Genomic DNA, 16,397 nt, shown 5'->3' on the forward strand with positions numbered 1-16,397 from the left:
CCAGGGAGACTGGCTGGATCCCCTGACACTCGCTCAGCGCATGGGGCTCTCCAGACCTCGTGCTCCCCAGCACGTGCTTCAGGAGGTGAGGGCCGCTTTGCCGCCCGCTGCTTGGGACTATCTCGACCGGGTCCTGCGAGAGGGCACTCCCCGCCTACCCTCCACTCTGAGCCCTCCAGACCTTTTCATCGGGCCCCTGCCGTGTAGACCCTATCGGGGGCCTCCCCCCCGTCCCTTCGCCATTAGTCGGCTGCACGATCTGCAGCCGGTTCTGTTCCGGACTGCACCAAGGAAACATCTATATACGCTCATGCTCCATGTTCTTCATGTCCTCACCCTCGCATCCCGCCCCGACACAAAGTGGCGGGACCTCCTGCCACCTCTGGAGGGTGAGGAGCCCCAGTGGGCCAGCCTTTATTCTACTCTGATCCCGAAGCCCACCGGGGACATAAGTTGGCGGCTCCTTCACGGAGCCGTGAGCATGGGCGTGCACTTGGCGCGGTTTACCCCTATCCCAGACACCTGCCCCTTCTGCGGCGTGAGGGAAACCCTGGCGCATGTTTACCTGGAGTGCGCCAGGCTGCAGCCCCTATTCTGGCTCTTCAGGGATATTTTGTTACGATTTTGGTTGCACTTTTCCCCTCACCTTTTTATTTATGCACTCCCTATCCGTCGCCCCACAAAGTCACGGGACCTCCTGGTCAACCTCCTCCTGGCCCTAGCAAAACTGGCCATTTATAAAACCAGAGTGAGGAGGTTGACCGATGGAGTCTCCTGTGACTGTGGGGCCTATTTCCGGTCCTCCGTTCGTTCATGTATCCGGGCATAGTTCCTCTGGACGGCGTCCACTGACTCCCTTGATGCCTTCGAGGAGCAGTGGGCGCTGTCCGGGGTTCTCTGCTCGGTGTCCCCGTCTGGTTCCCTTCTTTTGACCCTTTGACCTCACTCCTGTCCCTGTTCTTTTATTAGTTGTCCCCCGTAATTTTTTGGTCCAGGCCCTGTGGACCCCCCTTAGGCTGGGGGGATCCTTTAGCAGTGGGCGGGCTTTGCCCGCCCACATCCTGGATCCCAATAGACTCCTGTACCCCACTGGTCTGGGTCTGTCACACTAGATAATAAGCCTGTGAGCTCTTTGAGGCTGAGACTCTCCCTTGCTATGTGTCTGTAGAGCATCTAGACACCTGTAGGTTCTACTGTAATACAAGTAATACCTAACTGAAAAAAAAAATTTTTGAAAGAGACCATTTTCCTATTTAAAATCTATTATTAGAGGGTTGTTTTGTTTCTTCTTTTTGGACCAAGTTTTAACCAGCCTCTGGGGATCTGCAAAGTGGGCGAGGAGACAAGCAGCTGTCCAGAATCCCTTCTATTTACATCCCTGTATATTAGGTTCCTTAAAGGGTGTGGGATAGTAGTGGGGCCATGGCTGACAAGGCCAACAGAGGGGAGTCTGTCTCTAAAAGGGAGCACCAGTGTCTGCTAACTCAGTAAAAGACTGTGTCAGCTGTTTATGAGTAAAATTTGCTGCTGCTGAAAATGGGTAAATTCAACAGAAGAAAATGCAGCTGTCCCCTTACAATCCCATTTTGACAACTGGTTAACTGATAGGTCACAAAATGTAATTGTAAACTAAGAATCATGATTGAGCAGGTATGTTTCTAGAGGGGACCTGCAAGGATCTCTTCTTAGCCCTACGCTATCTAACGTTTTTGTCAGTGACCTGGAAGAAATCATAAAATAATTACTGGGAGGGAGTGGTAAATAATCAAGAGTACAGGTCACTGATACAGCTCAATCTGGATCACTTGGTAAGCTGGACAGAAGCAAACAATGTCTTTTAATATGGTCAGATGTAAGGTCAGACATCTAGGAACAAAGAATGTAGGCCAAACTGACAGGAAAGGGGACCCAATTCTGAGAAGCAGAGACTCTGAAAAAGAGTTGGGGGTCATTGTGGATGATCAGCTAAACCTGAGCTCCCAGTGCAACACTGTGGCCAAAAGAGCTAATGTGTTCCTTGGAGATAAAAAAGGGTAATATTGAGCTGGAATAAGGAAGTTATTTTACTTATGTAATTGGCACTGGTGTGAGTGCTACTGAAATACTGCATCCAGTTTTGGTGTCTACAATCCAAGAAGAATGTTGAAAAATTGTAAAGGTCACAGAGGAGAGACATGAGCTTGAGTAAAGGATTGGAAAATGCCTTACTGGGAAAGGTGGGTGAGGTAATATATTTTATTGGCCCAACGTATGTTGGTGAAAGAGACAAGCTTTTGAGCTATACAGAGCACTTCAGGTCTGAGAAAGGTATTCAGAGTGTCACAGCTAAATACTAGGTGGAACAGATTGTTTAGCATAAGGAGTTAACATATTCTAATGGACTATTCAAGGTGAAATGGCCCATTGACCGCAGAAGTGTTAGAGAACAAAAAAGGGGGGCTAGTGGGTTACAGATTGTTGTAATAAGCCATAAATTCAATGTTGCAGATTTTCTGGAGGAAATTGATTATGTCTTGGAGGAAGCTGGCCCTTTGTGTGGCTGAGTAGTTTGAGGATGGTTTCTATGAGTCCTGATATTCCTTCAGTAAGAATGCCATGGCTAGATATGATTGGCCTGCCTGGGTTCCCTTGTTTGTGTATTTTGAGAAGTATGTAGAAAGTCCCTGGGGTGCATTTGTGGGGCATGAGGATGTAGATTTTTTTTTTGTGTGTGTGTGTGTTGTTTGAGAAAGGATTTGATGATATCCTTAAATTCTTGGATAAATTCTAGTGTGGGGTCTTCTTTAAGTTCTTAATAGTAGGTGGTGTCAGAGAGTTGTTGTTTGGCCTGATTGACATAGTCATGATGGTGGAGAACTACAATGGCACCCTCTTTCTCTGCTGGTTGGATTGCTATCTGGTGGCTGGATTTCAAGGTCTGAATAGCTGTCCTTTCAGCAGTGGAGAGATTGTCATGGATGTGATGTTTGCTAAGGATCTCACAGTCAGTTTTTTTCCCCTGAAGCAATCAATGTAACGATCAAGTATGCAGTTTAATCCACTGTGGGGTATCCAGTTAAATGATTCTTTCTTTTTTTATGACTGTCTGTGGGGACTTGGGAGTTGTGGTTAGTGTCATCATTGTTGTGAAAAAATATGGGGCTTCAAACTCTGTGCTTCCTGCCCGCACTTCTTCTCAGTTTGTGATGAACACCAACGCTGCTTCTACTGCTTGGGGAAGCTCACATCACACCTAGGTTCAGTATCTGCCAGTCCTTCCCCAGCTGTACCCAAGAAGACCAGGCTCTCCACCTCCAGAAGCACCTCATGGTGAGTTCCATTAGGCCTCATTCGGACCCAGGCCAGAGGACACCCACCCACCCTCCCACCCTGTACATCAGTCTGAAACCACAAGAAGAGCGCCTCCTGCTACTAAGTCCAAATTTGGTGCCAGCAGAACTGCCCCTATGGACCCCGTGCTGGGGCCTAGTCAGGAGGTAAGGAAGTATACCCATAAGCCTGGGGCTAAGTCATCCTCAAAGATGAAGAAAGTGGACACTCCTTCCATGAGCTCAAGCCACAGAGACAGAGCACACACCAAACTCCATAGATATTAAATGAAGTCCCACAAACAAGGGGATCTGGTGGTTCTGAGCACTAATCCACCAGTACTGTCAGCACTGATGGCCTACAAGCTGCGAAATCTGCCCACTCCGCAGAAGTCCATGGCACCAACACCAGTACCGAGTAAAGAGAGGGTATCTCTATCACTGGGGAGATCAGGAACTGTGTTTGAGCCCCAGGTCGCATTCACCTTAACAGAACCGGGGTCTATCAGGCCTTTCTACCTCTAGGGAGATTATTTCTCCCCTTGTATTGATATGCTTCAACTGCAGAACACCTTTCCACCCACTCCAATGGCCTACACCCTTTCATTGGCTCCAGCAGTACCATCAATGGAACCAGAGTCTGCCTTCTCTTTCACCAATGAATCAGGAGCTGGAGAGGGATTGTCGATACTTACTAATCATCCATACTTGCATTCACGGAGGCGGTCCTGGTCTTGGCAACACCCATCACAAATCCACTGGTACCCCATGCTGTAGGGACCACCTCAGCATCCCTACTGGCCATACTACCCATGTCCCAATATCCTCCTCAGAACCAGCCTGATCTGCATGAGAGTCTTTACCTGCCTCTCCATTGAGAGCTCCTTCTAGCAGGCACTTGAACCAGAAAGATTTGCTTCCTCATCTCCAGATTAAGCAGTGACTACAGCATCTCCTTCACCTCTGGATGACTTTAGGCAGTTTCAAGATCTGCTGCACAGAGTTGCGGGGGAACTCCAGATTCCGCTGGAGGAAATCTAGGTTACCCAGCATAAACTACTGGATATACTCCACTCCTCAGGACCAACTAGAGTTGTACTGCCTATTAAAAATGCCATTCTTGAGCGTGCCAGAACAGTATGGCACACCCTGGCCACATACATGCCTATGCCCAAAGGGGCTGAAAGATGCTATTAGATTTGGGCTAAGGGATCTGAATTCCTCTTCTCACACCTCCCCCAAAACTTCCTGTTTTTGCAAGCCATGACTGAACAAGACAAACAGCACCCTTGCTCTACACCATCTGACAAGGAGAGCAGTGTTTGGACCTTTTGAGGCATAAGGTCTTTTCCTCATCTAGTCTTCAATTCAGGATCAGGAACTATAAGGCGTTTCTCGACAAATTCGATTTCTTGAATTACAGCTAATTTGAGGAATTTACTGATAGTCTTCCTCAACATGTCAAGGCTAGTTTTTGGGTGATCATTGAGAAAGAGAAGCTGGTAGCTGGAACAGCACTCCAATCGGCAGTGGGCACAGCAGATACCTCCTCAAAGGCCATGGTGATGGCCAGAGTTATGTGTCGGGTATTTTGGTTCCACTCATACGGTTTCCCTAGGGAGGTGCAAAACACAATTGAAGACCTCCCCTTCAGTTAGTCCCATCTTTTCAATCAAAAGATGGATGATTTGCTACATACCCCCCGAGGCCTCACTTTCTAGACTTTCTAGCTGCTTCAGGACATATGTAAAGCGGCCACATGCAGTTCTGTGCACACCTTTGCAACACACTGCATGTTAGTGCAGGACTCTGCAGCGGACTCCTCCTTCGATGTGGCAGTTCTTCGCACAACCATTCTGTCCTCATCTTCACATCCTCTTCCAACTTAGGTACTGCTTGTCAATCACCCTCAACAGAATACAATAGGGACCATCACTCAAAGAAGAGGAAGTTATTTACCTGCACTTGGAGGTTCTTCGAGATGTGTGGTCCCAATTTGTATTCCACTTCCCACCCTCCTTCCCCTTTGCTATGAATCTGTCTGATTCATGATGGAGAAGGAACTGAAGATGAAGTCGGTCCACCCTGCCCTTTATCACCTTGAACAGAAGCATGAGGCAAGTCAGGGCTCATGGGTGGACCAACAGACACTACTTTCAAATTCTCTAACTTTGGGCGCATGGTGCACATGCATAACCCTCAGTGGAATACAGATGGGGACCACACATCTTGAAGAACCTCCAGTTACAGGTAATAAACCTCCTTTTTCTTGTTTGAGTGGTTCCTTCTGGAGTATGTGAGGTGCAGGAGATGGTTTCTCCGTTTTTCTGAAGACCTTCTGCAGAGCTGTTCAGCATATTTGGATTTGTAGGAGATGATCAGAAGGTTATAGATGGTGAGTCCTCTGGGAATAATGTTTTGTTTCTTGCATTTTCTCAGGAAGTAGATGTCGCTGTTAAGTTGTGGTAATGTCGTGTTAATGTTATGCAGTGAAAGACTCAAAAAGTTCCATCTATTTAGCTTATCCAGGAATGATTTTGATCAGTTTGTCAGTACTTACATGAGGAATAGAAATTTGAAAATAGAGGGCTCTTCAATCTAGCAGACAAAGGTGTAACAAAATCCAGTGGCTGGAAGTTGAATTCAGATAAATTCCAACTAGAAATAAGGCACATGAAAATAATTAAACATTGGAATAACATATGAAAGATTGTGGTGGATTCTCCATCACCGGCAATTTTAAAATCATGATTGGATTTGTTTTCTAAAAGATATGCTCTAATTCAACCACAGCTGTTTTACTTGAAGCAGAAATTAATTTGGAGATCATCTATGACCTGTGTTTTGCAGATCAGATTAGATGTTCACAATGGTCCCTTCTGATATTGGAATCTATAAATATGTGAATTTACACCCACAGATAATTTGGCACTATAAATTATTTTCTAAAGTGTGATTATTTTAAAGCCTTGATATGCACACATTATATATTTAAATAAGATTTGCCTTACAATCTGTTTATCAAAAAGATACACTTATAGTTCAATGAAGAAATCTTTATGCCTCTACAGAGTATTCCTTTTGGGTACGACAATGATATAATACAGGGATTACAGAGGAAAATTTGAGTTTAATTTAGTATATTATGGAGATTTATTACATTGGATGGGTTTGATTAAGGCTTCATAAAACACAGTTCCCAGTGCTTATCCCTTAAATGAATTCTGGTGTCAGAGATCTAAAGAAGGGCAGGATTTATCTCTGTGATTTCTATTAATGTTAATGGTAGGTGTGTAACTAAATTCTTCAATGTTATTTCAAAATTTTACCCCGTGTCTGGCATCTGTTGACAGACTCTTGTAAATATATTAAGGGAGAAGGTAAACTTATTTAACTACATGGTTGCGTGCATCATATTTATTCAATAAATTTAAATCTGATGAGTCTGACATTTACCTTAGGCAGCTAAGTGAAGTTAGGAAGTTTACTATTCTTTCTTCACTTTTTTTAATATTTGAAAAATAATACTTTGTCTTTTTGTCATCAAATCTAGAATTGGCTGAAACATGTTTAAAAAAAAACCAAATAAACTAATGTAGAAACGTACAGATTTTAAAAGGGTACATTAGGAGTCAAGACCCATTTGGGCTCAATGCACACATATAAAACGTTAAGAACATAGCAGTGGCCAATAACTGATGCTCTAGAAACTGGCAAAATAAGAACAGGAGTACTTGTGGCACTTTAGAGACTAACAAATTTATTAGAGCATAAGCTTTCGTGGACTACAGCCCACTTCTTCGGATGCATATAGAATGGAACATATATTGAGGAGATATATATACACACATACAGAGAGCATAAACAGGTGGGAGTTGTCTTACCAACTCTGAGAGGCCAATTAATTAAGAGAAAAAAAACTTTTGAAGTGATAATCAAGCTAGCCCAGTACAGACAGTTAAGAAGTGTGAGAATACTTACAAGGGGAGATAGATTCAATGTTTGTAATGGCTCAGCCATTCNCAGAGGCTGAGCTATCTCTAATGGAGAGAAAAGAGAATGCTACATTAAAATACCGTGTATATAGGCACTACAGAATCTCCAAAGTGACATAAGTGAGATAGCAAGTGGAGATGGTTTGACGAAAGAGAGAAAAATACAAACACATACTTCAGAAGTAATTGGTGTTTGGTTCATGAAAACTGATAACATTTCTATGTATTTTTCCCCTTGTGTATTCTTTTATTATTTTTTGTTTTACTCAGTCTCCTATTTCACCTGGCACTGGGTACGTGTTCATAGTATAATAAAACTTATGTTTCTAGTTCCACAGATTGCTCTAGACTGCTTAATGGCAATGCTTGAAGGTAGATGAATGTAGGTTGGAAGGGTTAAATTTGTATTGGTAAATGGTGATGTCACCACACACACACACACACACACACACACACACACACACACACAAGCTGGCAAAAAATATTTCATCTACGACAATAAAAATTTACAGATAGACAAAGTAACAAAAATGCTGTTTGAGAACTTATTAGTATTATTTAATGATATTTACTTTGCTTATACATGTGATGTTGACTATTTGTGTTTTAACAGTTACAAAGCTTTAACTTTTTGAATCTCAATGTCTATTATTAAATAATTGTCTGATCCCTCCTTAATTTTGCACTTGTGAAAATTTGAATTAAAAATGCTTAAAAATAAATATCAATATTCTCTGCCAAAATTATTTTAAAAATGTAATTCTGCCCAGCCTAAATATAAGTTTACACCAAAGTACTTCATGATGTATTTTCTTTTGCACTGTGGGCACACATGATGGTAATTTGAAAATAAACCCCATTGCATTCCATTCAAAAATGACTTGGGACCTCTGATTCTGCTTCCATCAAAATAAGTAATTAATGATTGAGCTTTTCCCTCACATGCCATTTACTTCTTTGATCTGTCACCACTGAAGACACTAACAAACTTCATATTATTTTCCTCTAGTTTTTCCTGGATGATCCTGTGATAAGTTTCATCCCGATTCTTAATTCATCAAATGCAAGTTTTCCCGAATCAAGTGCTCAAACACTGTGGTACATACAAAACAACTATTTTTACCTACCAGTAAGTTCATTTTACATTTCTTTATTTTTTTATAGTTTGCAATGGCTACATTAGACCTACTGTCACTGGACCTTTTGAGGCTTAGCAGCTCAGAGGATTTTTTCAAGAAGCCTCCAAAGGGTTGATTCTTTTTCCAGCGGTACTGAGTACTCACAACTTCATTTGAAGTCAAGGAGAGGTGCAGGGCCTCGGCACTTCTGGAAATCAGGCCCTAACTTTGAATTTCAATGAATTTCAGATTAAGAAAGAGGTTTGGAAGAATGTCTAGTAGCCAAGAACTCTGGAGTTCTAATTCTAAAAAAATGCCATTCTACATCAGTAGAGCACACCTTAAGTGGATTAGGAACTGACTAGCTGGCAGATCTCAAAGTAATTGTCAGTGAAGAATCACAATCAAATGGCGTGTTTCTAGTGGGTTTCCAGAGGTATCAGTACTAGGCCTGACACTTGCATCAATTATCTGAAAGTAAATATAAAATCACTGCTGATCAAATTTACAGATGAAACAAAGACTGGAGGAGGAATAAATAATGATGAGGATGAGGCAGTCAAACAGAGCGATCTGGATCACTTGGTTAACTGGGTCCATTCAAACAAGTTTACTGTAATACAGCCAAATGCAAGGTCATACATTTAGGAACATGGAGGGACTATATCCTGGAAAGCAGTGATTCTGAAAAGGAATTGGGGGGGTCATCATGGACAAGCAATTCAACATGAGCTTCCAGTGCAAAGCTATGGGGGGGGAAAGAGGCTAGTGTGATCCTTGGATGCTGAAAATTTGGAGAGGGTCCAGAAAAGAGAGACAGAAACAATTTGAGGGCTGGAGACAGTGCCTTACAGTGATTCTTAAAGAACTCCATCTATTTAGCTTATCAAAAAAAGAAGATTGAGAGGTATCTTGTTTAATGTCTAACTTCCTTCATGGGGAGAAAATACCTAGTACTAAAGAGCTTTCTATTCTAGTATAGAAAGGCATCACAAGAACCAGTGACTGGAAGCAGAAGCAAAACACATTCAAATTAGGCATAATATTTTAACACTGAGAATGATTAAACATTGAAACAAATTAGAAAGAGGAGTGGTGGAATCTCCTTCTCTTGATGTCTTTCAGACCAAGACTGGATGCCTTTATGGAAAATATGTTTTAGTTAAACACAAGTTATTGGCCTCAGTACAGGGGTAACTGGGTGAAATTTAATGACCTGTGATATACACGAAGTCAGGCTAGATGATGTAATGGTCCCTCCAGGCTTAAACTCTTTGAGTTCTGCCTATAATAATTGTCTCCTTCTGTGGCCTTGGGCAATCCACTCAACATCTTTGGCATAGTTTTCCAATCTATAAAATGAAAATAATGCCTAATTCAGAGGCGTGTTGTAAAGATTAACTAGATAATGTGTTAATTATAAACATCATTTTAATTAATTCTGAAAGAAATGTTTAATCAGTGAGGGCCTGATTGGTGGACTGACCTCTTGCAACGCTCACTCGTTTTCACTTTATGTCAGTGTGAAAACAACTAATCTAAATGGGGATAAACTTCACGCACATTTTTATTTCTAGGTCAGTGGGCCTAAAGAAGGGGCATATTTTTTGCAAAAAATTTAATAAAAGTGTAGTCTCTCTTCTTTAATTGAAACATTTTGGAATATGATATTTTGCGAGGAGTTCTGGCATCCAAGAAGATTTCAGGAGGTGTCAAACATTTATCTTCTAATCTGTTAGTGTGAGCTGATAGCTTATTGGTAGCACATTTATTTACTATGTAAGGATATGATTAAAGAGCTTTTGCTATAAATAAACTGACCTAAACCTTCCCCAGTCCTCTGTATGTACATACATGGAAAAACTGTCAGTGCACTAATTTATTTTTATCTTATTTTAAACAGAAACATTTTATATTCACTTTTGTCATATGTTATTTTGTTGTGCTTTTATAATTCTTTTGAGGGTTTTTTTCACCACAATAAAGGATAAGTTTAATATTCTGTTTGACACTATCTTACCAAGGTACCCAGATCTTCATGGTATTGCAACTATTTATAGTAACTGGTCTTTAATATGTTTTTTAAATTTAAATAATATCAAAATGCATTCTTTACATGGAGAAACCATGTTGTCTGTCACTTAATAAATGTGTTAACTTAGTTATGACAGAAAGAGACAAAAATATTGTCATTGCTTTGTTAATAATTCAGATATAGTGAATAATTTATGGTGGGAATAAAGGTTTTAACACTCCTCTTTCCTATTTATCTATTAAAAACCTCCTAATTGTACAGTAGTTCCATTCTAAACCACACAAAGCATTTCAGAGCTCATAATTTCTGGCTTGATAAAGACAGCAGGGGAGAGGCAAAATCCTTTTGAATTATTAATCAATCACTGATTTAGAAAAATTAAAAATCTATAGATAAAAAAACTATTCTATGTTTATTGAATGGTACATTGAGCACTCGTGGTGGCAAAACATTCTTTTTTAAAATTAAAAGTCAGTCTTTTGTATATGTGTATAATGGCATTAAACATTACTCCCACAGAGAAACTGCCTGTGACTTATAAAAAGTGAAGCTGACAGTTCTGTTGAGTATGCAAACTAAAATGAATGAATAAGAGATTTTTAAAATGCTTCAATCCCTGAAGAATTGAGCCCTATTTGGAACCATGCTAATTAATATTTTTTGCTGCAATATGAGATGTTCTTAGTTACATTACTGTTCATTCTGCTGTTATACAAGACTTGTCAGGGAATACTTAATCAGTTGCAAAGCGATTGTTTGTCTTTTTGTTTTGGTAGGAGGCTGCAAAATGGTTTCCAAATGTTAGAAGTTATGCAGAATTTATATCTTTTAGACCCATATGATCTCCTCCTGTGAGAGACAAAATACAATAACAATTCCAGTATTGCCAGCCCCAAATGTTCAAAATTTATTACTCAGCTCCCAGAATATCATGAGATTTTTTTATAATGCAGTTGGAGTTCTTTTTATGTGCCTCTGGATGTTGAGCCTTTGAATTCATATTTTCAAGCTGTCCGCCACAACCAGGTGGGCTAACAACTTATTTTTTTCTTTTTAAAAATGCTGAAAATCTCAGAATCACAGCACTCCAGGGCCTAAAGCTTTAAGAAAAATACCAAATACCACAAGTCTCGTGATCAAATCACAAGCATTGGCAATAGCACAGATCTGTGGCTTTGAAATAGCTGCTGTCTGGGTATTCTGTACTCACCTTCTCTGAGCCCTACAAGGGTATGAAGGAGAAGATTAGTGGTGAGGCTACAAGTACATGAGAAGGAAAACAATCCTTTATATAAAAGTCCCACAAATCTATAGATTCTGGCCAGCTATGCAGATGAACTCTTCCTCCATGCTGACCCAGTCAGGGCAGAAAATGGGTGGCCAGAAAGCTATGATGTCACTGGTTTGCTAGATTGCAGTTTTGTGCTCTCTGAGAGGGATCAGAAAGCTCACAATGCACATTAAGGTAATTCCAGTGGTATTGGCTTTTCATATGTTTTACCCCTTGCTGTTCCTTTCTCAAACCCTATCTATGTCCTCTATCCTGTCTGTTCTATTGGCCGCATGGATCTTTTGCACGAATTAGTTAGGTGGCTATGCAGAGGTGGCAGCTTTTTGCACAGTTTTATACCCTGGGCTAGGCCTACCCCAGCCCACCCTGTTCCCAGCCCTGAAGAGTGGGAGGGATTGAGGGGGGGAAGAAGGGTCCAAATCACAGTACTTTAACGGAAACTGCCTAGTAGTTTTAATCCAAAAGGTAGGTTTGCTACAAATACAAATGGTTCCATGGCTTTAAACTTTGTTTAACTGAAAACATGATTCTTGAGGGATTTAAATTTTCCCATGCAATGTTGGGAACCCAGACAGAAGAGCAGTAAGATAATGTATAAGAACCATGGACATGTCTATACATACAGCGCTGCAGCAGCACATCTGCTGAAGATGCTCTGTGCCACCTTTGCGAGAGCAGAAGCCGTGTCAGTGGGAGCAGTTCTCCTGCCGACATAGCGCTGTGCACACCAGCGCTTATGTGGGTGTAACTTATGTTGCTCAGGGGGTGAAATATTCACACCCCTGAGTGACATAAGTTAGGTTGACATAGGCTGTAGTATAGACATAACCAAAAAAATGAAAGAGACAAACTTAGGGCTATGTTTTCAAAAATGCACTGCAATCTGAGGTATCTACATTTTTGGCTTCTCAACTTGAATTAGGCATACCCATTGAGACAGCATTTGCAAATTGGGCTGTCTATTTCTAACTGGTGCTCTTTTCTTCACAACAAAGTTTCTTGACCTTTGTGTTTCTTTTTGGATGCACAAACATTAACATTTTTCCAATATGAAAAGCACTTTCAAAAGTAGTGATGCTTACATAGTAGAAAAATAGATTCTGGTACTTTATATAGATTGAACTCACAATAGTATAAAAGGCACCATTAAAAAGAATGCAATAATCAATGAAGATTTAATATCTCTTTCTGAACAAGAATGACTTTTTGCTTATTTCAAGCAGCAATAAATTATAAGAAGCACTGGAGAAAAATTAAAATCACAAGTTAACTATGGCTGATTGTGCTGTGCAAAGCACTCATAGTAGAGATCTCCCAAAATGAGTATATGGTGATTCAGGTTCAGTCAAACATACTTCTATCGACAAGCCAGCAGTGTTTCAGAAATATCTTAATGAGAAATAAAATGTACATGGTCTAAGAAAAGTAACTTTTTTTTTTTGAGGTATAAATCCTTAACATTCAGGTACTCTGTGGTTTCTCGCTTTGGAGAATGTGATAAAGACTCCATAAGTGAGAATATACTATAATTGTCTTTCCATTTCAGCACTGATTTTGACAACCCAGTCTCACTTTCACCAAAAACAAAACAAAAATTGACCTGAAGTTTTTCACGTTTAGTCTTAGGCCAGAGAAAAATGTTTCAGGAAAGTTTAATACAAACCATTTTTCGATGTATAAGTCCTAGAAAAAATAGTAGTTTTTGTAAGTTTTCTTCTCCACTCATAACTCAACAGAAGATTTGGCCTGAAGGCTTTACATTTGATGTAAATGTATATCTTAAGCATAGACCCAGTTTGAGCTTTCTAGATTCCCTCATTTTAGTTATTTCTTTATTTTCCCACCGTCTGTATAAGTACAATATTTATGGAGTTTATAAGCTCTGTGCTTACTGCTTCAGAGATTACAAATCCTGCAAGCAGAGCCTGCAGTTACTCTAAGCTCTGTGCTATTACAGGAATGACGTTTCCGAGTTCACTCAGGACAGTAAGCTGGTTAGTCACCATTTGCCTTGTAACCCTTGGGTGTCTTGTGGCTGTGCAGCTTTGGTTCAGTGATCTGACCCCAACGATCTGCCAGCAGTGCACAACCAACCCTGGCGTTGCCCAACTTGTTTACTCTTTATAGGCTGACTTCAGTACCCTTCCAGCTCTGAACTCCCCCCATAATTGTTGTACTGTAGTGACCAGTCCCTCTCACTGGACCCTAACAGAGAAAATGTTAGGTTTGCTGCTTTTACAGAGACAGCACAACACTCCAACCTGTTAGCTTTCTAGAAGCACATACTTTACTGAACTCACACCACATGGCTGATTTATAAGGAAAGCAAAACAAAACAAATAAATAAATATTAACAACAAAGCATGGATGAATCAATACCAAATAAAAGAGATAAAAGTAGAGAGATGGTTACAAGCAAAGAAAGTGAAAACACACATCTAAAATTTAAACTAGCAAGATACAACCTTTATTCAAGATGATTTCCTCTCATCCACAGTCTCCTTTCCAGCCCTTTCTGTCCAGGCTGGCCAGAACCCATCACAGCAATCAATTTGCTTGGTTCCTTTTTCTCCTTAGCCTCTCTCTGTGTTCCTTATATCCCCAAAGGGATGTCTTTTTCTCTTATAAATCAGGAAGGCCTCCTGGGGATTAACACCTAGTGGCATATTTAAGCCTGCCAAAGTCCCTGTGTAAACAACGCTAAGTCAAAAGAAGAATTCTTCTTCTTCAAGAGATGTCCCTGTGGGTGCTCCACTCCAGGTGTTGGTGCGCCCCTGCGCCTTCATTTGGAGATTTTGACAGCACGCGCAGAGCGTGCCTTAATAATACGCATGCATGACCGGTCTCCTCAGTTCCTTTTCTACCGTCCCCAGCCTGAGACAGAACTCAGCAGACTCATCAGAGAACTTTCTCTCCCCTTGTTTAAAATAATGTTCCTTGTTAGCTTAGCTTCCCAGTAGTAGTTAGATACCTCTTCCCCTATCTCCTGTCTCCAAAAAAGAAAAAAGAAAAACCCTTCTTGTTCCTGCAGCGGCAGCCACTTCTGACATGCCTGGCTCCCCAGACTTGCCATGATGCCATTCCCATCTCAGATGGCCACTCGAAATGTATAAAATGCTTGGGGGAATCTCACATCCCCAAAAAATGTGTCCAATGCAGCAAACTGAAATCCAGGGCACGTAAGGACTGGGAGCTGAGACTCAAACTGCTCTTCCAAAAAATAGCAGCCTCTCTCAACCATAAAGGATACACCGAGAGCCAAAAGTTCGCTGGGCAGGTCTACAACCTCCCTCCCGGCATTTCCCCAACTCAGCACTTTTGACGTGCCGTCCTCCTCTGGCACCATGCAAAATCCACCTGTGGCTGCGGCGATAGCACAAAACACCAGTGTCGAGGCTTCGGGCTTCCAGCTGCCTGCTTCTCAGATGGCAATGTTTGGCACCGCGAAGGATGCAGTGCCAACACATATTAGCCTGCCTGGCCCCCCGCAGGCTGGTCTCACTCTTCCAGTACTGTCATCCTCTGAACTTGCCGGGAATGATACAAGGCACAGAACACCAGTGCAGATGAACCCTCCTGCACAGCAAATTCCTGTCATGCAGCCCTGCTGCGGCACCACAATTTACTCAGTCAAGGGACCTGCAGGTGTCACTTATCCTGCAGTCATCCCTACTTAACACCTACTTCTCTCCGGACACTCACACAAGGTCCGGACAGCTTTGTCCTGCTAACTCACACTTCTCCAGTGATGAGGAATCTGTGCTGCAGGGAGACTTTTCACCCTATCAGGTCTCCCATTCAGAGACCCCAATCAACATGAGTCATAAAAAAGCTACCTTGTTCTACTCCCAGGATCCTGCCCCATGGTATGCAAACCCGTGGATGGCACCACCCATGCCCTTCCCACCACAGTGGCAATATTGGGCTCCATGGACCCTTTATACTCGGGATCACACTCATTATGCCACCAAAGGCAGGGGTGAGACCTGGTCGGTACCGCCAGTAGACGAATCTGCCACTGAGTCACGACATCAGGCAGCTCCTTCACACCTGCAGGATCAATCACGGTCTACCTCCTCCAACCCAGTAGACCCAGTAGTTACACCAGATGAAGCATTACTCCCTCCTCTCCCGATGTCTTCAGATGATTTCTCAAAATATCAGGACCTTTTTAAAAGAGTTGCCAATATGCTAAGGATTAACCTGGAAGAAGTTCCTGAACAACAGCATGAGCTAACCCACATCCTACAACCATCTACTTCTTCCAGGATTGCATTTTACCTTATCAACGCAGCCCTCATGGAACCTGCCAAAGCCATCTGGCAAACACCGGCTGCAAGCCTACCTACCTGCAAGTGAGCAGATCGGAAGTACTCTATTCCTTCCAAGGGTTCTGAATTCCTTTCACTCATCCAGCGCCAAAATTCGCTGATAGTAGAAGCAAAAGAACAAGCACCAGTTTCCCCACTCCACCCCATCTGACAAGGACAGTAAATGATTAGATCTGCTCGGGTGTAAGGTATACGGGTCTTCCACATTACAATTCTGGATAGCTAATTATGCAGCCGTTCTGGCAAAATATGACCACAAAAACTATAGTAAACTCATGGAATTTATTGATGACATGCCAGAGAAAAAGAAACAACAATT

The 16,397-nt window shown here is 41.7% G+C and overlaps 1 protein-coding gene across 3 annotated transcripts in view; it reads left to right on the top strand.

The window, feature by feature from the left end:
- The window catches only part of LOC117872756 (adenylate cyclase type 2), a 156,909-nt gene that overhangs the window by 101,600 nt on the left and 38,912 nt on the right, over positions 1 to 16,397 (top strand). For all 3 annotated transcript variants that reach the window (XR_004644594.1, XM_034761513.1, XM_034761514.1), the window contains exon 13: positions 8,313 to 8,432. Coding sequence is in view for 2 of the 3 variants with exons in the window: in XM_034761513.1 (XP_034617404.1) it covers positions 8,313 to 8,432 (120 nt within the window). In the remaining variant the exon portion in view is untranslated. The remainder of the gene's footprint in view (positions 1 to 8,312; positions 8,433 to 16,397) is intronic.

Source organism: Trachemys scripta, chromosome 2, assembly GCF_013100865.1.
Source record: "Trachemys scripta elegans isolate TJP31775 chromosome 2, CAS_Tse_1.0, whole genome shotgun sequence".
Taxonomy (NCBI): Eukaryota; Metazoa; Chordata; order Testudines; family Emydidae; genus Trachemys; species Trachemys scripta.